The sequence below is a fragment of the Thamnophis sirtalis genome, unplaced genomic scaffold (assembly GCF_051295495.1).
Source record: "Thamnophis sirtalis isolate CommonGarterSnake01/CBP01778 unplaced genomic scaffold, rThaSir2_p1.2 scaffold_2, whole genome shotgun sequence".
NCBI classification, from domain to species: domain Eukaryota; kingdom Metazoa; phylum Chordata; class Lepidosauria; order Squamata; family Natricidae; genus Thamnophis; species Thamnophis sirtalis.
The window spans coordinates 3,555,435-3,576,367 of record NW_028261382.1 but is presented as its reverse complement, the minus strand read 5'-3'; the positions used below and the strand labels follow the sequence as shown (position 1 = coordinate 3,576,367).

Here is a 20,933-nt window from a genome sequence, read left to right as displayed (position 1 = left end):
AGGTCGAGGACTACCTGGGTGAAGGCTCAAAGAAGGCCCCCATCAATGTCTCGACCCTCTGCCTGCCTGCCTTCAACCAGAGTGCAGCTCTTTAACAGATTCAATATGGCAACCGTTAGCTTGGCTGTTGTAAAAAAACCGGCTTTAAATCTTAGGGAAAAAGCTTTTTGCCTTTATGGAGTACTAATGGCTCCCGAACCTCTTAAAATTTCCTTTATGAGCCTTTCATCTCTTCCAATCACTTCTAAAACCTTCTCTTCTTTTTTTCAGCCCTTTTTAAAGACTTTGCAGAAATGTGCTCTTAACTTAAAGTCAGAGGGTGGTGGTGGTGGGGTTTCTTTGGGGTGGAAATCTTTGCAAAGAGAATGGTCTTGAAATGGTGCTTAATATTTCAAAACAGCTTCCTTACACCCCCCCCCCATTTCTTCTTCTAGAAAGGGAAAGGAGGGGGACAAGAGGCACGTGCCCCCCCCCCTAATTGTTCGAGATGCACGGAACTCTTTTTTCCCTTCTTAATTCCTGCAGGCGGGAGCCCTTGTCTAGCCGTCCATTAAAACAATTACGAGTCTTAAGGACTTCGGAGTGGGTGATTATTCGCCCGTCCCCCAGAGACATGGAGAGTTAGTTTATTAAATGAAATCCCAATAAGGAAGCCAACCTGGGAGTCAGTAATGACATTAATGCTGTTTTTCATCCAAAGGGACCCTTCTTTGTTCCCCAAACGCAAAATCTATATGGATAAAGTTTAAGGCGAAGGGGGGGGGGGGACAGAAGCCAATGGATCTTTTTTTAAACAGGCTTAATCACGAATCAATCCTCCTCCTTCACATCAAAAGATTTGTCCAGATAATGCCACAACGATAAGAGAGGGTTTTTAAATTGACATGCCGGATAAATGATCCCAGAAGATGTAAAAATATTAGGGAAAGAAAGCAAGAGAAGAAATGAATTGTTTCAAAATAGCACTTGGGATCATCCTTTTTTTTTTTTGAGGGGTGGGGGTAACCTTTGATTATTAGAGATATTTAATTGCTCCGAACTCACACAAGTAATCAATTGATTTAATGCACACGTGGGGGGAAATCTTCTTAAGGGGCCCTAGCCCCATATTTCCATTAATCTTCTGTTGCAGGAAGGGATTCCCTAAGTCGTCGTAATAAAAATCGGATTTATTTTTTAAAAAATCAAGCTTCTTATTCAGTAAACTGGTTTATTCCGAAGGTTTGTCTAACCAACGAGTAGTACAAACCTTATTTTTTTAACACCTTGCAGAGTTTTAATTGCAAGTGGCCAGGGTTAGGAGAGGGAAAAAAGAGAGATTTCCTTCTTGCGCTAAGAAAAAAGATACAGCATTTTGCACCTCTGATGTTATTGTGAGGTCCAGTTAGACGAAGCTTTAATGAGAATAGACCAGATGTTTGATCCCGCATTTTGATTTGTGGCTTCTCCTGATCGCTGGGAAAGAGTTTCCAAGTGGTAAGACAGAAAAATATCAAGGTGGTTATTCTGTAGGCGGCTGTGCAGTCCTTGGTGCTCTCTCGAGTTGGGGACATTTCATTACCTAACTAGGTAACTTCATCAGTGTTGGAAGGGAGTGAGTTTGCTCTCTTTCTATATACTAGTGGCCTCCTGTGTCATGTTGGTGGCGTTTTTTTTTTCTTGTATTCAAAAGTTTTATTTCTTTTAAAACAAACATTTCATCATTCCTCAATCAATAAGACATCAAAGTACAATTTTTTGTATGTCAAAATAATTCTAGTTTACCACCAAATTCTTGTCTAGCCTAATGCATACCCCTCCCTCCCTCCACCCTCCACCCCAACCCCCCTCCTCCTTCCCCCCCCCCCCGACTTCCCAGAACCCGTACACGGTATGGGTTTTTAACAAACACAGTCTAAAATCTGTTGAAAAAAAGAAATAAAGAAATTAATGACATTCTACATTGACCTTAGCTTCTTCTTGCTGACCTAACTTTAAACAATTTAAATCATTTCTGATCTTAAGCATAGGCTAACTGGAGTTTCTTGGTCCCGTATTTATTTTGTATATAGTCAATCCATTTTTCCCAGTCTCGTTTATATCTCTCACTTGAGTGATCTTTAAGATATGCCGATATTTTAGCCATCTCAGCTAAATTTGTAACTTTCAATGTCCATTCTTGAGTTGTAGGCAAGTCTTCCTTCTTCCAGTATTGCGCCACCAACAGTCTTCCTGCCATGTTGGTGGCGTTCTTGATGGTTCCTTGATTAGTGCGCAGCACACCTCCCTACGACCGATAAGATCTCACAGGATGGGCCTTCTCCAGGTGCCATCAGCCAGACAATGTTGGCTGGCGCCACCTCGGGGGAGGGCCTTCTCTGTAGCCGCTCCGGCCCTATGGAATGAACTACCCCCAGAGATCCGGACCCTACCCACTCTCACGGCCTTCCGAAAAGCTATCAAAACCTGGTTTTTCCGGCAGGCCTGGGGCTGTTGACCTCTCGACTGAGGTCCAGCCCCGATTAGATTGGGTGCATGATGTGTTTCTTTTAATCTGTTTTCTCTTGTCTGTTTTTAACCTTTTTCTTAAAATTTTATTTTCTGTAAACCACCCGGAGTCCTTTGGGATTGGGCGGCCTATAAATTTAATAAATAGAATAGAATAGAATAGAGTGGTTTGGAAGTTTGATTGTTTGATTTGATAGTTATCCCAGATTGGGATATTGTTTAATGCTTGATTGTTGGTCTGGTATTAATCCCTGCTTATCTATTGATTGCTAGGGAGGGCATATTTTGGGTTTTGTTTCCTTTTTGGTGTTTCGATTGTGTCTTTTGAATGGTGTGTAGATATTATTTACCTCTATGTGCAAGATGAAGGAGAAAATGATATCTTCAAAAAAAAAAAAAAGAACAAGGCTCTAGTTGCATAATTTTTCACTGCCATCTTGACTTTTCTGACCCCCACGGATACCTGCAACCAAAGCATACGTTTTACATAGCTGAGAAACTTGGGTTTATCTTTAAAAGCCTTTTCTGTACGGCTTCCTTGTCTTTCAAATTCAATCCTACCAAGTGAAAGACAAATGAGAGTGAAGGGGTCCCCCAGGGAAAAGGGCGGCATATAAATAAACTTCTACAATAACTTTTTTTTTTAGAATGGGAATCAGAAAACTCAAATGCTTTTCAACCCCTAAAGCCAAGGTGGCGCGGTGGTTAAATGCAGCACTGCAGGCTACTGCTAGATCAGCAGGTCAGCGGTTCAAATCTCACCGGCTCAGGGTTGACTCAGCCTTCCATCCTTCCGAGGTGGGTAAAATGAGGACCCAGATTGTTGGGGGCAATATGCTGACTCTCTGTAAACCGCTTAGAGAGGCCTGAAAGGCCTATGAAGCGGTATATAAGTCTACTGCTATTGCTATTGCTAAACCAGTGGTGAAATTCAATTTTTTTTTTTTACTACCATTTCTGTTGGGGGTGGCTTGGTGGGGGTGGCAGGGGAAGGCCACTGCAAAATCCCCATTCCCTCCCCGCTCCTGGGGGAAGGATATTGCAAAGTCTCAATTTCCATCCCACTCTGGGACTAGCCAGATGTGGTATTTGCCAGTTCTCCGAACTACTCTGTCTCCAGAACCTGCTGAATTTTATCCCTTGCCCTAAACTGAATCTTTTGCAAAGCAGATGAGGAAGCAAAATACCACTAAGGTGGGAACGCTTTCTATCTGAACAAATGACCGACATTCACGGAGCATTAGAAGCATTTTCTGAGCTCCTGCGAAGTGTTTTTTTACGTGTCCAATAGCGGAAAGATTACACCTGTCACCTGCAGTTTGGGAGAGAGGCTGAATATTTCAGTTTACAACTCCTCCGCGATCAGAGGAAAATAACTTTCCTGCCAGAACATAAAGTACTCAGAACGTTGCTCATCCTTTATGGGAGACATGATTTGAACCTGAATTATTTACACTCGCTGAAACCGATCGTACCTGAGAACACGGAGCTGGCCTGGTTTTATTCCTCTCATTGCAGTGAACAGTTGTTTACCTGTGACACGTCCTTAAGGAACAGGGGCCCGATCCAGAGCTAACAGCCCTAACGTGTTCATTGCCCGGGTTGTTCTTTGGGTGAGAAAAACTGGAAATTGGGTCATTTTTCTTGTACCGAGGGAAGACAACGCTCATTTTCAGAAATTGTTTTAGCCAATTACAGCCGCACCTTCAACTGCTTTGAAACTCATCTAATTTGGTACTCAACGCATTATGATGTGAAGATGTTGTCCCGATACTCGTCGTTTGTTTGATACGCTGCCTACTGCCCTCCCGAGATCCATTTTTTCTGGCAGAGGCACCGCGGACGGGTCCTTCGTTGTTTCCAGGGCAACCCTGCGGGCCAGATCTAAGCACCATGTGGGGCAGGTTCTGGCCCACAAGCCTTGAGTTTGACACTCCCTGGTCTACATAATCACCAGGAGTGGAACTTGAGAAAGACGTTAGAGATGATTAAACTGTAGGATTTGCTGCCATTGGGTGTAATGGGGAAAATCATGGTTCTAAAAAAGATGCAGGCCACAGTTTCTCAACCTTGAGAACTTTAAGACGGGTGGACTTCAACTCCCAGAATTCTGGGAGTTGAAATCCACCCATCTTCAAACTGCCGAGGTTGAGAACGGTGGGTGCGTTAAGAACAGTTAAGAACACCTGTTGGGTGTGTACCGCCTTCCAAATTTCAGGCAGCATCCCTTAAATACCAGCTGTTTCAGGAACGACACTGGGAGGAGGGCTTTTTTAAGAGCCCCAAACACATCTGGTCGGCTGCTGCATGAGCCAGAATCACGGCGGAGGAGCTAAGCGTGTGCAGATGGCCCTTCCCTCTTCACTTTCCCAGCATTTTGGATCCATAGCACCTGCAGCGTGGCCTTGCATGGGGATACCGCCAGCGAGGGCTCCTCCTTGGCCACTCCTGTCACAACGGGTCACCAGCGGTGCATGCAGCCACATCTCCGTGGGGGTTTTTTTGTAGGAACCGGTGCATCATGTAGCTGACAAGTCTCGCAGCGTCCTCCTGACCCACGAGCTCGCCTTGAGCTGCACTGGGCCTCCTTTTTAAACTCAGTCATTAGCGGAGAAGCCGCCCTCGGACTCCGAAGGCATTTAAAGATCAGCAGAGGCCAAAAAAGCTTTTAAAAAGCCGGCAAAACAAGCAGGGCAGCCCTGCCCTCCCTTTTAATGTCAGGTTAGATTGCCGTCTCGAGAGCTCCGTTCGTTCAGGTACCAAACACTCGGCAGTTTGAGGCTGGCGAGGGGAAACTTGTAACCCAGAAAACATCTGTTTCTTACGCCTACAAGCTGCAACGGGTGGGGAAGGAGGCTGGGCTGTAGCCACAGAGACCCGGGGAAAGGTGGGGGGGGGGGCTAAAGAGATTCCCACCGAAAGGATCCAGCAAGGGCTGACTTTCCCCTCTCTCCTGAAATGGGTATTTCTTTAAAAAACAAAACACCCTTAAACATAAAAGAAAAGGAGATGCTTTTAAGGAATTCAGCACGCCATAAAGTGAGCAGATCGAGTTGCCTTTTCGAGCTGGGTGTTCCTGCCCACATGTGGCTTCTTACAGAATTATTTTTTACTACATCTAAACTCCCCCTTTTCTCCCCCCCCCCAATCACGTGGGGCCACGACATTCATTGACTTCTGCCATTTCCATTGCAGATCATTTTAGTGTTTTCTCTCCATTTCTCCAGTATCAAAATAGGGGTGTATCAGGGGTGAAATCCAGCAGGTTCTGGAGAACCGGTAGCGGAAATTTTGAATAGTTCGGAGAACCGGCAAATGCCAACTCTTCACTTTTGTGAAGGAGGCATTTATAAAAGCATGGAGGGGAAAAAAATCAAGGATTTACCCCTCTTAGCAAATTACATTATTGTGTCATCTGGCAAGAGTGAGAGGGACAGTCTTATCAGAAGTCGTGGCCATCCAGGGTCACCTTGCTGGGGAGACGGGTGGCATAAAAATGTAATTAATCAATTAATAAGGGCCCTCCTTGTAAGTAGTTTACTAAGGTTTATTCCTTACTCCAAACTAAGAAGGGATGGATTCAGGGCTGGGATTCAGCCAGTTTGGACCGGTTCGGGTGAACTGGATGCTAATTTTACATCTTGTTCGCCGAACTGGTAGTTTGAAGGACTGGCTGGCCACGCCCGCTCCTCCCCTTCCTAGAGTCTCCACACGGCCCATTTTGGATGCCAGGTAAGTGCAGGGCCTGCACGGAGGCTTCGGGAGGGCAAAAAACGTGCTGGGGAGGCAGTTTTTGCCCTCCTGGAGGCTCGAAGAAAACATCCGCAGCCTGGGGAAGGCGAAAACACACCCCTCGCAGCCATGGTGCAGGAGGCTGAGTAGGCCACGCCCACCCAGCAACCAGGCAGAGAACCGGTTGCTAAAATTTTTGAATCCCACCCTTGGATGGATTTCTCCTTTACTGGCCCCAAAATACACAGTCAAATAAGTACGACGAAAAAACTTGGGAGACTTACACCGTGTGAATTGCTTGCACTTTTGAAGGAAGCTTTAAGTAAGGGAGTTTTCTTAAGTGTGTATCTGTCTTGAGCATGTGAAAAAAAAGAGTTCTGGACACTCTCAAAAGTTAGCAGGAGCTTTTGAGACCCTCAAGCGTCCATCAGTGTCATAGTTGGGATACATGAGCTGTGAACATTTTTTTATAACAGGCATTTTACAACATTCTGTGTGTGTTTGTGTGTTTGTATTTAAAATAGCTTCATACACTTTCAGAAAACACATCTCCCCCCCCCCATCCTCTTACACACTTTGAATATAAAATAGGATACTGATTGAGAGGCTTCTGAACTCTGGAATTAGGGAACGCTAGTCTTGCAAATCTTGACCCACTCTACGGTTGGGTGTTTCCCAATGATTCCCGTTTTGCCTTTCCAGAGACTGTGGTGAAAGACGACATGAACAATTACATCAGTCAATACTACAACGAACCCAGCAGTGGTAAGCTTGGATTTTGAGACTTAAAGAGGCGCCTTCTTTAAGAAGAGGGTCTTCCCCATAAGCGGCCCCTTCTTAGCTCCCTCTTGAATTCCAGGAAGGTCGGTCCTTCTGTCCCAGCTCCAACTTCTTCCTCCGTATAGAACAGAATAGAATATGGAAAGAGTAGAATGGAATAGGAATAGAATAGAGAATATGGAATGGAATAGAATAGAATTAGAATAGAGAATGAATTAAAATAGAATAGAATATGGAAAGAATGGAATAGGAATAGGAATAGAATAGAGAATATGGAATGGAATAGGATAGGATAGAATTAAGAATGAATTAAAATAGAACAGAATAGAATATGGAAAGAGTAGAATGGAATAGGAATAGAATAAGAGAATATGGAATGGAATAGAATAGAATAGAATTAGAATAGAGAATGAATTAAAATAGAATACAATATGGAAAGAATGGAATAGGAATAGAATTAGAATAGAGAATATGGAATGGAACAGGATAGAATTAAGAATGAATTAAAATAGAACAGAATAGAATATGGAAAGAATAGAATGGAATGGAATAGGAATAGAATAGAGAATATGGAATGGAATAGGAATAGAATAGAGAATATGGAATGGAATAGAATTAGTATAGAATAGAGAATGAATTAAAATAGAATAGAATATGGAAAGAATGGAATGGACTAGGAATAGGAATAGAATTAGAATAGAGAATATGGAATAGAATAGAGAATGAATTAGAATAGAATAGAATAAAGAATAAGGAATGGGGTGGGATTGAATAGAATGGAATGGAGAAGAGCATAATGAAATGAAGAATATAATATAATATAATATAATATAATATAATATATAATATAATGGAATAATGGAATGGAAAAGAGTAGAGAATAATAAAATGAAGAATAGAATAGAATAAAATAGAATAGAATAATGGAATGGCGAAGAGAATAGAACAATAAAATGAATAGAACAGAACAGAATTCTTAATTGGCCAAGTGTGATTGGACACACAAGGAATTTGTCTTTGGTGCAGATGCTCTCAGGACACATAAAAAGACAAGATACGTTCATCAAGAATCCTAAAATACAGCATGGTAGTCATAGGTTTACCCCCAACAACTCGGCTCCTCAATTGTCCTCAAACGATGCTCATGCTCCAGCTGTATTTCCCTGTGTGCATGCATGCCTCTTTCAAACCCTTTTCCAGACAAAGCTCAGGGCTTCCGATAGCGTGAAAGGCATCCTCTGAATCTTAAGCTCTCGCGTCCGCTAACCTTTGACCTCTTCCCACACAGACAGCGGTGTGCCTGAAGGGGCCTTCTGCGTCATCACAACAGCGGCCATCGACGTCCACCAGCCCAACGTCTCCTCCGACCTCTTCATGGTGGAAATGCCGATGAAGATGATGGAGAGCAACGGGATCTCCACGAGCGCCGCATCAGGCAGCGCCTCCAGGTCCACGGACAGCTCAGTCACCCGAACGCAGAGCGACAGCAGCCAGACCTTTGGCTCTTCCACGGACTGCAGCACGACGCGGGAGGAGTCCTCCGAGTACTGCCCCTTAAAGCGGCCCTGCCAGGCAGGCCAAGGCGCTCAGGTCAGCTCCTCTTCGCCCCATCGCAGGGTCCATAACGCCGTCGTCCAGGAACTGTTGTCCTCCTTATCGGAGGACTCCTGCTTAACCCAAAAGGGCCTGGACCCCGTGAACCTTAAACTGCCAAGCCCAGCGGGGTCGGCCACCGCCAGCCCCGAACTGGAGCGCCGCGTCAATATTTACAACAAAAAGAACCAAGAAAACTTTGGAGTCTTTCAGAAAAAGCCGGTCATCCACTTCCAGCAGAAGACACAGGTGATCGACAAGTACACGTCGTTGGAATCCCAACAGCCAAGGTTCAGCAGCATCCCGGATTCCTAGTCTTCGGGTTGAGTCGCGCGGTTCAGACGGATGGGTGGTTCGCCAGGGGTGTGGGGGCAACATCCTTAAAGCTTTAAAACGGGGGGGACCCCAGAACTATTCCGGGGTGGGTGTTTCATGTGGATTGGAAATTGTTTTTTTCAAAAAATGCATGAGTTACGAGAGCCAGCACGAAAAATAAGAAATCGACAAATTCTGTCACCTGGAGTCTTTGGGAGGGGGGGTCGCCCTCAAGGGAGAGTTTGGGGGGGGGGGCAAGGGAGGTGAACGCAGTTCAAACAATGACCTCAACAGATGTATAGATTCTTAAGGTGTGGGGGATTTTTTTTGTAAGCCAAGCGAACACAAAATCCTATCCTTTTTACTGAACTTTGGACAATCTTCTATAAAAACTCACCTCGCTCCTCCTGACGATTTCTTACGACGTCGCCTTTGTAATGTGACCAATTATGAATCCATTTGTATTGACAGTTATTTTTGATCTTCCTGGGGAGGGGAAAAAAAAACCACCCCCTGCCCTGTTTTTCAAGAAGTACTTTGAATGATGCCGCTCAAAGACATCTTTAAATACTTTAAAAAGAATTTTAAAGTAAGTGTTCTCTTATTTTTAGCATGAACTTTGGGGGAAGAAATATTTTGGAGAAAAAAAACAATTATTATTGCCTCTGGGGGTAAACAGAACAAAAATGGGCATTTTGCAAATACAATTTTAATTAAAATATTTTTTTTATTAAAAAAAATATATTCTAAATCAGTGTTTTGATTTTTATTACCCCTAGCTGGAAGAGCTGACCATACAGCAGCTTATGCTTAAAAGGTTTTTTTTTTTAAAGAAAAATATTTTAAACACGAAACTTTTAATTTATAATTGATTTTCCAACTCTGTTATTAAGTCAACGTTGACTCTTTTAATGACCACACTTTAGAATAATATAAGGAATTCCCCCAGCCTGATATAATACAAAATACGGCAGATGTATGTTTATTAGAGAATTAGAAAAAAGAGTTCGGGAAGTAACGAAGCCGAATGGAAAAGGCAAAAATCGATGTATTTGCAAGATCGTCATCGGCCATTCTTTTTCCGGCATTTTTTACATTTCTAGTTTTGATCAAACATAATTTAAACGGCTTAAAAATAATTTCTCTCTGTATGAAGAAATACTCATTCCTTCCCTAACATGGAATACCTTTCATTTTTTTAATATTGCCGTCAATTCGGGAACAACCTGAAAGCAACAGAAAACGACAAGGTTACCATCAGCCGAATAACAATAGGCAAATAGACATTTATCCAACCTTTAATCAATGTAAAAGCGATGCTTATTTATCCATACTGGAAGCAACTAAATATCTGAATTCACTTTTTTTTTTTAAATCATACTGGCAAAACGTACAAAGGGTTCCACCACAAAACCGCGGTCGACAAAATCGCGGTCGACGAAAGCGCGTATGCGACGTCATCACAGCGCGATGGAAAAGATCGAAAAATGTAAAAATAAAGCGAAAACCTTCCCCTAGCCCCCCCAAACCTAACCCTAAACCTAACCCTAAACCTAACCCTTAACCTAATGAAAAACCTAACCCTAACCCTTAACCTAACGCTAAACGTAATGCTAACGCTCTAAACCTAACCCTAACCCTTAACCTAACCCTAACCCTTACCTTTATGTGAATCGGCTTGCTGTAATTTAATTTTTATTTCAATTTTTCGATCTTTTTCGTCACGCTGTGATGACGTCACATACGCGCTTTCGTCGACCGCACTTTTGTGGAACGCGGTTTTGACGGGTCACGCGTACAAAGTGTGTAAACCTGGACTGCCAATCAAGTAACACACTGATATATTTCAGTTTCTGGAGTTCATTGTTTGGACCACAGGAAGCTATTAAGAGACAAAGATTTTTAACTTTTGGAAGCAGTCAGCCGGAGGGGAAAAAGCCACTATTGGTGAAAATTGGTGCCAAGGAACGACCCCTTAATGGTGGAATTGCCAAAGCCAAGCACCCGGGTTAGCTTAGGTGATTCCTCGTTGTTATCCAAAGAGCGTCAGAGGATGAGAACAGGTGGGGCATATTCCTTACTGGTATTACACCTTGTGTAAAATATCCATTACCTTTCTCTTCCCAGACACCCGTCAGAATGCCCACGCTTGGAGAGAGCCCAGCTGAACTCGCCGTCTGATGAATACAGCCTCTCAATTATTGAAGAGGGCTGCATTTCCATTAAGTGGAAATAATGCGGTCGTACAAAATTTATTAAGGAAATTGTCGACATCGTGTTTCTTCCGAATGTCGCTTTGTCTCCAGCTTATTAAAAGGCTGGTGTTTACTGCCAAGCTGGCAGGGCAATCACCGAGGAACAGCATTAACTGCTGGCAGAGTTTGGACCGGCTTCCCGCCTTGCGAGAGTGTCCATGGGGCATCAAGGGGGGGGGGAGGAAGGGGGGGAAAAGCAAGATGGCAGCCACAATGGTACATCCAAAGCTCCCGCAACGTTTTTTTTGTGTGGGTTGCATGGAATCGGACGGAGTGGCCTTCACATCATTGTGGCTGGCATCAGGAAGCATCCCACAATAACTTGGTATAAGAACACAGAGGTAGCTTCTTGCTTCCTAGCAGGTCTTTTAAAAAAAAACCTGGTAAGATTACTGTCATTTTTTTTACTGTCGGCACTCTGGCACGCATTAAAAATCAAAATTCTGCTACCTGCTTTCAACAGGTGATATAACACCTCATATTGAACCGAGGTGGCGCAGTGGTTAAATGCAGCACTGCAGGCTACTTCAGCTGACTGTAGTTCTGCAGTTCGGCTGTTCAAATCTCACCGGCTCGAGGTTGACTCAGCCTTGCATCCTTCCAAGGTGGGTAAAATGAGGACCCGGATTGTTGTTGGGGGCGATATGCTGACTCTGTAAACCGCTTAGAGAGGGCTGAAAGCCCTATGAAGCGGTATATAAGTCTAAGTGCTATTGCTATTGCTGATCAACGGAGCCCCTAAATGTTGGCAGATACACTGGGTAAAAAACCTTCTCCAAGTCTCCAACCATCGTGTTTTATAGCAATCTCGCCCCACTTGGCACTGGTACCGAGACACACCTTCATATTCTTGAAAAATAGTCTACGGGGCAATAGATTTTTGGGTTCCTCAGAAGTCAATTGTTGCATTCTTATGTACGCTTGCTATCAAAATTGGAGATCAAAAGTTGATATGTTTGGTGGATAAAAGTTTCCCCACGGTTTGAAATACTAAGGGTCGGGAGAGAGTGCTATAATAGCAATAGCAGTTAGACTTATATACCGCTTCATAGGGCTTCCAGCCCTCTCTAAGCGGTTTACAGAGCCAGCATATCGCCCCCACAGTCTGGGTCCTCATTTCACCCACCTCGGAAGGATGGAAGGCTGAGTCAACCTTGAGCCTGGTGAGATTAGAATTGCTGAACTGCAGATAGCAGTCAGCTGAAGTGGCCTGCAGTTCTGCACCCTAACCACTGCACCACCTCGGCTCTTCGTAACCCTACGCCAGTATTGGTGAATCTTTTTAGCAACGAGTGCCGAAACGGGAAGATTTGCTGGAAACCCCGCGTGCGCATGCACAAGGGTCACCTGTTTTTCCCTCCCGATTTCTTGCATGCGTGCGCACGGCAAGACCAGGTAGCTCAAAGTCTAACTCAACTTGCACCCCTAGCCTCAGGAAGAGGAATGTGTGTTGGTTGGGTTGAGGCCTCTGGAATGGAAGACTCACCTTGAAGAGGTCAGCTACGATACCATAGTCTGCGACTTGGAATATGGGAGCCTCAGGGTCTTTGTTGATGGCAACGATGGTCTGTGAGAGAACGGAATGGGCTTATTTATTTATTTATTTATTTATTTATTTTATTTGCACGATTTATAGGCCGCCCAATCCCGAAGGACTTATTTAGAGACACCTAGCTATTTACAGGGTAATCTAGTGGAGGGATACAAATAATTTAACAACCGGTTCTCTGCCCTAATGACCAGCTGGGTAGGTGGGGCTCAGTGGTCATGTGACTAGGTGGGTGTGGCCAACTCAACATCACTCACGTCAATGGGCGCTTTGCCTTAGTTCTTACAATGTAATCAGGGTTAACCGGAGAGCAGAGGTGGGTTCCTACCAGTTCGCACTTATTCGGTAGAACCGGTTCGTCAAATCTACCGAACCGGTTAGAAGAGGTTCCACCAGTGGACCCGGAAAGCAGGCCACACACCTACAGAAGAGGTTCCAAAATGTTTTGAAACCCACCCCTGGTCCTTGGATATGATTATTCTACACTATCATGCTCCTATTTATAAAACTCAGGGGCTCGGTGAAAGGTAAGGGTGACTACTGTGTTTGTGGTGCAATCAGATCATTGAGTGTGTTGAAGTTGTTTTAACGCAAACCAAAGATGCCTTTTAAAAAAGAAATTTACATCCTATTCTTATGCATGCCAGTGCTGTGGGTGAGGTAACTTAAGGTGGTTCTGACAAGTGTCGTTGGCGTCTTCATATCCGGTCACATGGGCAGCAAGACACTCCCATCCAGTCACATGGGTGACAAGCCACTCCCACAAAGGAGGCCACACCCACAGAGTAGGTTCGAACAATTTTTGAAACCCACCACTGCCGGAGAGGCAGTTTCTGTAAGCAGGGCAATGAAGATGAGGCTAGAAACAACACCAGAATGTTTCCTTCCTGCCTTCCTTACAGGATTAGCCCTGTGAAGTGGGAAAAAACAAAAGGAGATTTCTTCCAACAACCGGTTCTCCGAACTGTTTAGGAAATTAACAACCGGTTCTCCCGAATAGGTGCGAACCGGCTGAATCCCACCACTGGGGTAATCTGTAGACGCTGCAGAATTCTGCATGGCTTTGCTGCCATTGGCCTAAACACAAGAGCTGGTTCCAAAACGGCTTCTCTTCAATTGTTCACAAAAGCAGAAGAAGATCAAAAGTGAAGTGAATGAAAAAAAAACTTTTCTCATAAATTCCTGCATAGGCAAACGTCAAAAGTTTCAGCTTTTGAGAAAACCAGAAGGAGATCTACTATCCCTAAAGCAAAAATCTCTGCATGGTAGGCTTTCATCCCAGTTGGATATAAACATCCAATATACAAAAATCCTGTTTGTTCAGCTGAATAGTAATGAATAGATTTTTCTGGGGGGGGGTTTCCTAATGCCTGATTTATAGTCTTATCCCAACTTGCAGTCTAAGGAACTAAAAGCTTAGAAATTGGTTGCAATGAGTAATTTTTACACCAGGACTGCAAAAATTGCTAACTGGGAGCTACAGGTGATCTTCTACCAGATTGTTGTTATTTTTTGCCAAACTTGGCAACTTTAAGAGAAGCGGTCTTCAATTCCCAGAATTCCTCATTCTGGCTGGGGAATTCTGGGAATTGAAGTCCATCCTTCCTAAAAGTTGCTAAGATTGACAAAACATTATCAGCCACCTTCACTCCACTAGATGAAATCATGGTCTATTTAGCCTAGCATCCATAAAGCAGAGAAGGGAGGGGGCCCCGCCACTAAACCCATTTTCCTACTGTTGTAAGTGAAGTAAATAATACATTTTAGTTGCAAAACGCTGTAGGGGATTTCCTACAAAATTTCTCATAATGGCTATTTCCTAGCGTGGGGGGAAAGCCACTGAAGAGACAGTTAATGTGATTACGGCAAGTTCCTTTAAAACCCTTTTAAATAAACATTATTTGTTTGAGTAAAGACAGTATCTTTTGAATTTTCGAAGTAGAGCACAGGTCAAACCAAAGTGAAATAAAAAATTTGGCTCTGGAAAATCCCGTGTTTGGAATTTAAGATTAACAGCATAACACCGATAGCACAGAAATTTTGATCCGGTCCACCAATTATTCGAATTAATGAATTATAAGATGAACTTTTAACTTCCTAGCTCAAATCAAATCAAGCCAAATGGGTTTTTCTGTTCACTTCCGAAGACAGGGAGTGAAAGATTAGTAAAAACTTTTAAGTGTTCTCCTGCAAGTGGAACTCTTGCAGAATCTAAAACAAGAGGGAATTGATCGAATCGCTTCATTCACCTTGAAATGGCTCAACTTTATTGACGCTCATCAATTTATCATATTGATACAAGTGCCTCTATTTCGGACTGGAATTTATAACACCGGGTGCCATTGCTTTATTACCATTATCACCCCAATTCTAAATCACTTATTGCTTTTTAACTGCACGCGGCTTATTCTAAATCACCCCACCGCATCGTAACTGAAATAATTGCCATTTCAGCGCCTAACACTTAAAAATGCTCATTCCACTTTTACAATTTAATAAAATATATGGGGTAGCTTTTAGCTGTTGTCACTTAGAGGAACGGGAGGATATGAATTTCAGACCTTTTTATTCTTCGATTTTAGAACAGGATAAATTTTCAGGGGAAACCCAGAAGCAGATTTTACTACGATCAAGTGATGTTTAATCTCAGGTAAATGCAAGACCTAATCTTTAAAATATTTCCACCGTCAGATTCCCTGGAAAAGAGGTCTAGCTTTAGGAACAAGTCACAAGTAAAATGTACTTAAATGTTACTAAACAACCTCCTTTAAGGTTAAAATGTGCCCTGAATTAGCAATAGCTTGTTGCATAAATGTTGCTATTTAAAGCAAACATGGAATATTGTGCCGTGTTTCCCTGAAAATAAGACAGGGTCTTGTTTTCTTTTGACCCCCAAAATAAACGCTTGGCCTTATTTTCAGGGAGGTCTTATTGTTTTTGAGGTGCAGGAAGCGGTGAGTGTGGTCACCTCATGGCTGCTGCTGTGTTGCAATATTTTTGGGGAGGGCTTATTTTAGTGCATGCGCGCAAAAGCCCAACTCGGCTTATTATCCGGGGAGGGATATTTTCAGGGAAATAGGGTAATAGCGTTCTGTTGCACTGATTCAGAGCTTCCCAGAAATATTTCTGCCAGAAAGTGGAGAGGAGGAATCTGATTATTATTTGAAAGAGAAAAAGGAGCGTGGGAAAAAGAATATTTTAGATGAACATACAACTCCTTTATAGTTTTATACAGCCTTATATACTTTTATACAGCTTCAAGATAAATGGGGTGAGTGGGAGAGAATCACCTTTTGAAATTACTGCCTAAAAAGGCAAGAAATATATATATATATATATATATATATTTTAAAAACAGTAGAATTTTTCCAGGCCAGGTTGGATAAGAATCCAAAACGTGTCAATCGCGGGTACTAACGAGTTAAGTTTTTAAAGCTTTTATCATTTTATATTAGGTTTCCATCTGAGTGGATAAATTGCGGAATATTCAAAGACGCCTTTTTTTCCTCAGCGCAATAGTAAATCCATAATTCAGATCGTACATTGTCATGCATGAATTCATGCCTCGCAGTCTGAGATATATCAAAACGCATCGGGTCTGCGGATCCTAATTTCATTTTCACATTAAAAACTGTGTTTGTTTCTCACTCAAGTTTCCAGATTTAGCAATCGAAAGGTTTAAAAGACAGGCTCTATTAATACGCTCTCTTGTAAAATGCTGGAACGTTACGCGAGCTATTTGTAACTTCATTTATTTTCGTAATAGAATTCATCTATCAGATTTTGCATTGTCAGTGACAGGAACAACAGAACCCAATTTGGAAAGCAGAAACCCATCAATGCCTCATAGCAACACAAAAAAAGTTTTGTACCGTACCTTACTATCTTTCATTCCAGCCAGATGCTGAATGGCTCCGGATATTCCTACGGCGATATATAACTCCTACACGGAAAATGAAAAAAAAAAAACAATATTTTTAAACCAATTTCGTTGTATTAAAGTACAATGACAATAAAGATTATATTTATACTTTCAGCTGACAAAGATTATGCAAATACTGCAGAGGTTTGGGGTAATCCTCGCTTTACGACTACTGAGCCCAACCATTTCTGTGGTTAAGTGAGACACTTGTTAAGTGAATTTTGCTCCTTACCACAGTTGTTAAGTGGATCACTGCTGTTGATATGTTACTAGTAACCTGGTTGTTAAGTGAAAACTGGATTCCCCATGGACTTTGCCTGTCAAAAGGTCGACATGACCTTGGGACCCAGGAACCGTCATAAATATGAACCAGTCGGCAAGCATCTGAATTTTGATCATGTGACTTTGGGGGTGCTGGAATGGTTGTAACTGTGAAAATGGTCATAAATCACTTTTTTTCAGTGCTGTTGTAACTTTAAAAAAAAAAAGATTTTATTTTAATATAAATAATCCATCTTCCAGTGTGGATACAAATATTTTGTGCAACAACAATTGCACAAAAACTGGAAAAGTGGAGAGATTCCTACCGAGGAGAATGAGATTAGGAAAATATTAGAAGGGGCAGAAATTGAACAGATTAACGCCGGCAATTAAAGAGGAAGAGCAAATTGATTATTATTATTATATGGCGATCATTTTATCGATGATTAGAGAACGAAGGTAAGGATTAGAAGTCAAAGCAGTTGCGTAAAATATAGAAAATGTATCAACAGAATTAACATAATTAACAGAGCTGAACAAATCAAGAAGAGGGTTGTTATAGTATTGGGCATTTAAGGTAATTGATATCAAGCTAGGAATAAATTAAATAATGAATACGGTTGTAAATCTGAATTGCTAGTGCTGTTGTAACTTTGAAGGGTTACTCAAGGATATAAGTCATAAGTTATAAGTCAAGGATTACTTGGGGTTGGTTAGCTACCTCCCATTTCCGGGACAGCCTTGGGAAGAAGCTAGGTTGCCTATCCACTCATGTGATCTGTACAATAGTTTTAGGATACCTTTGCTGTCAAATGTGAAACCTCATTAAAACGTGCATTAAAATCACGTTTAGCGCAGTGCTAGAACTAAGGACACCCGAAGAGGCGTCGTTCAGTTCCAGTTTTAGCGAAGTCGTGAAACAACAGAGCAAACGCATTTATTTGCTGGAAGCTTTCGACCTAATCTGAGGTCTGCCTGGTTTCAGCCGGACTTATTCCCTCGTGCGTAGCAGGATGGCTTCCAAATAGGGCTTGCAAAGGGGCCTGAGCACCAGCTGTTGTGTGCCTGGAACAGCTGGTTCGTTGGTGGTTTGTTCCCGAATCAAAATACGCCTGCGATCTGGATACAAACCAAATCGGAACAGATTTCGCAGGCAGATGTAACGGGAGAGGGGAGGGAAGAGATGGGAAGAGCTCAGGTTGCCCTACGGAAAGTCTTCATTAAAAGCAATTTAGCTGTAATTTCCCCCCCTCCCTCCTTCTTTTTCAACACTGTGGGGGTCCTTGGTGCTCTCCGAGTTTGGTGGTTGGCTTGCAGACGTTTAATTACCCAACCAGGTAGCAACATCAGTGCAATGAGGGTGGGGTTTGCCTCTTGCTTATATAACATAGCATGCCCTGCCATTATGGTGGGGAAGTGTGGTTTTCTTCCTTGATTTTAGGGATTGCTTTCTGTTTCATTGTTTGTCTGGTGTTAATCCCTGCTTATCTGGGTGTAGGCTGCTGGAGAGGATATGTTCTGGTCTTTTTGTTTATGGGTTCCAGTTTTAATGTTTTGTCTCTTTTTGAGTGTTTCAGTTTCAGTTTCATTTATTTGTATGCCGCCCTTTTCCCTGGGGGGACTCAGGGCGGCTCACAGTTCAAAGGGGGGGGGGGAAGGACAAACAATTTACAACATAAAAGCACTACATCATTTAAGAACTCAACAGTCATACAATTCGAGTAGGGGTTAGAGTCTTTAACCCCAGGCCAGCCGGGATAGCCAGATTTTAAGCGCGGCGCGGAAGGTCTGGAGGGTGGTGAGGGTCCGGATCTCCACGGACTCCACGGACCTCCAAAGTCCCTTCCAACTCTGTTATTCTAGTCTAGTCTAGTCTAGTCTAGTCTAGTCTAGTCTAGTCTATTCAGTTCCAATCCCAACCACATGTTCCTAAGGAGTCCATTAGGTCAAGCATTTCCATACTTTTTCACTTGAAAAACTTACAGGGCCTTTGATCAGCTCCTGCGCATGATGACTCTTAAGAAGCTTGCTTGGGGTGTTTGCTACAGTGTGGGGGCCCTGCAGTTTTAAGATGGGTTCTTTCTTTCTCTTTTTTTGCTTCGTCCTCCTGGGAGACGCACATCAATTGCTTTCAGCTAAATGCACTCTCGTATGAATATTTTAGTACAATTTAATGTTTCTGCACCAGTCCCCAAGGAGCAGAGCATCAATTTGAGAACTCCCGGACTTAAAAGCCGTGTCGGATAATGCAGTCCGAACGAGGCTGTCAGTCTTAAAAAACTTACATTCACGGGGCGGGGAAAAAAAGAGACTAAATGTTTTTTTTGCCCTGGATACGGGCAAACGGTGCTTTGAAGTTATACCTTGAAAGCTTTCGAAAAGCGTAAACAATTTCTTAAATCGAAACCAAATTTCCCCCAAATTTTAATCGGCCGCAATAGTACCAGTTCACTGGGCATTTTAAAAGTTAGGGCGTTGGTGAAATGGAAGAAGCTTGAAGCGATCTTCATCTCTGCAGAAATTTTAGTGCAAAAAAATCTTCCAGGAATGCAAGTTATTAAAAGGTGTGAAGTTGCTCTCCACGGTATCAAGTTTCCTAATGCACAACTCAAAACAGCGGCTTGAATTTCTTAAGTACGGGCACGAAAACATGAATGCAAAATAAGAAAATAGGAAACAACAAAAAGTCTTTATAACAATGTCAGCTAATTTTTAAAGCAAACAATTCATTTTACCCGAATTCTGATATTTTTTTTTAAAAGGCAGAAGAACAACAACTAAGATGATTAAGGGCCTGGAGACAAAAATATATGAAGAACGATTGCAGAAATTGGGTATGGCCAGTCTAAAGAAAAGAAGAACTAGGGGGGACATGATAGCAGTCTTCTAGTATTTGAGAGAAGAAGGAGTCAAGCTATTCTCCAAAGCACCAGAAGGCAAGACGAGAAACAAGGGATGGAAACTAATCAAGGAGAGAAGCAACCTTGAATTAAGGAGAAAGTTCATAACGGTGAGGACAATTAACCAGTGGAACAGTTTACCACCAGATGTTGAGCGTGCTCCATCACTGGAGGCTTCCAAGAAAAGCCTGGACAGCCTCTGAAATGGAATATAAGGCCTCCTGCTTGAGCAGGGGGTTGGACTAGAAGACCTCCAAGGTCCCTTCTGGTTGATATTGAAAGTCACCTAGCAGGAAAATCCAGATGGAAAAGGAGAGAGGATGTATGTTCTTTCTTCACTGGCTGAGCTCAAAAAAAAAAGCATTTTAAGTGCAGCCGCTGATAGCCGAATGACCCGGAAGATACCTACACAGACCTCGGGAGAGCATTCAGATGGGCATCCAGAGTGCAAACCGACTTCCAGCGGAGATCAAACCGACATTAGGAAATGGGCCTCTCGGCAAAACTCCTTGACCCTCAACGCAAGTAGAGCAGAAACATCTGGCTTACAGCCACTGCTTTTGGGGGGGGGGCTAACCATCAATCTGACAAATGGGGGTTTGCAACCACCAAGCCCTTGACTCATGTTGGGTCAGTGTTACATCCGGCTGTGCGATTCTCACCCCCAAGTGATCCTGACCTTGGGGTTCAGTCTCCACTGAGCTGGGAGCTACGGAGTCTGAATGTTACACAGACAAATACGTTGACCCCGTCTTCTCTCCTTGGCTGGTTTCCATCCAACACATCTTGTCTTGCTTCTTGTACTAAGTTGAGCCCTTCTTCTTTCAGGCAGGCCCTCAAATACTAGGAGACGGTAAAATGTTTTAAGACTGTGGGGTTCCAGCTCATCTTCCAGGAAAAAAAACAGGAAGTCCAGCTGCCACTGGGACAATCACGGCCTGGATGTGACTGATAAGATACTTATCAACTGCACCGATTCACGTAACAACCGTAGCGAGAAAGGTCGTTAAATGGGACAAACCTCAAAATGTCTCACTTGGAAACAGAAACCGTGGGGTTTCAATTGTGGTCGTTGAGTCAAGGACCACCTGTAGGAGGAGTGATGCAACTCACATAACCAGCTCTGTGGCACCCAGACA

At 43.0% G+C, this 20,933-nt stretch overlaps 2 protein-coding genes across 3 annotated transcripts in view; one reads left to right on the top strand and one right to left on the bottom strand.

The window, feature by feature from the left end:
• TMEM266 (transmembrane protein 266) overlaps window positions 1–9,120 on the top strand; it is a 34,486-nt gene extending 25,366 nt beyond the window's left edge. For both annotated transcript variants that reach the window (XM_087704016.1, XM_087704017.1), the window contains 2 exons: window positions 6,922–6,984; window positions 8,288–9,120. In XM_087704016.1, the coding sequence (XP_087560142.1) occupies window positions 6,922–6,984; window positions 8,288–8,907 (683 nt within the window). In that variant the 3' untranslated portion in view covers window positions 8,908–9,120. The remainder of the gene's footprint in view (window positions 1–6,921; window positions 6,985–8,287) is intronic.
• Window positions 9,121–9,863: 743 nt separating this feature from the next.
• Window positions 9,864–20,933, bottom strand: part of ETFA (electron transfer flavoprotein subunit alpha) — a 28,480-nt gene continuing 17,410 nt past the window's right edge. The window contains exons 10-12 of the mRNA XM_087704018.1: window positions 16,589–16,654; window positions 12,649–12,729; window positions 9,864–10,133 (exon numbers count right to left, since the gene is read on the bottom strand). Of these exons, the coding sequence (XP_087560144.1) occupies window positions 10,098–10,133; window positions 12,649–12,729; window positions 16,589–16,654 (183 nt within the window). The 3' untranslated portion in view covers window positions 9,864–10,097. The remainder of the gene's footprint in view (window positions 10,134–12,648; window positions 12,730–16,588; window positions 16,655–20,933) is intronic.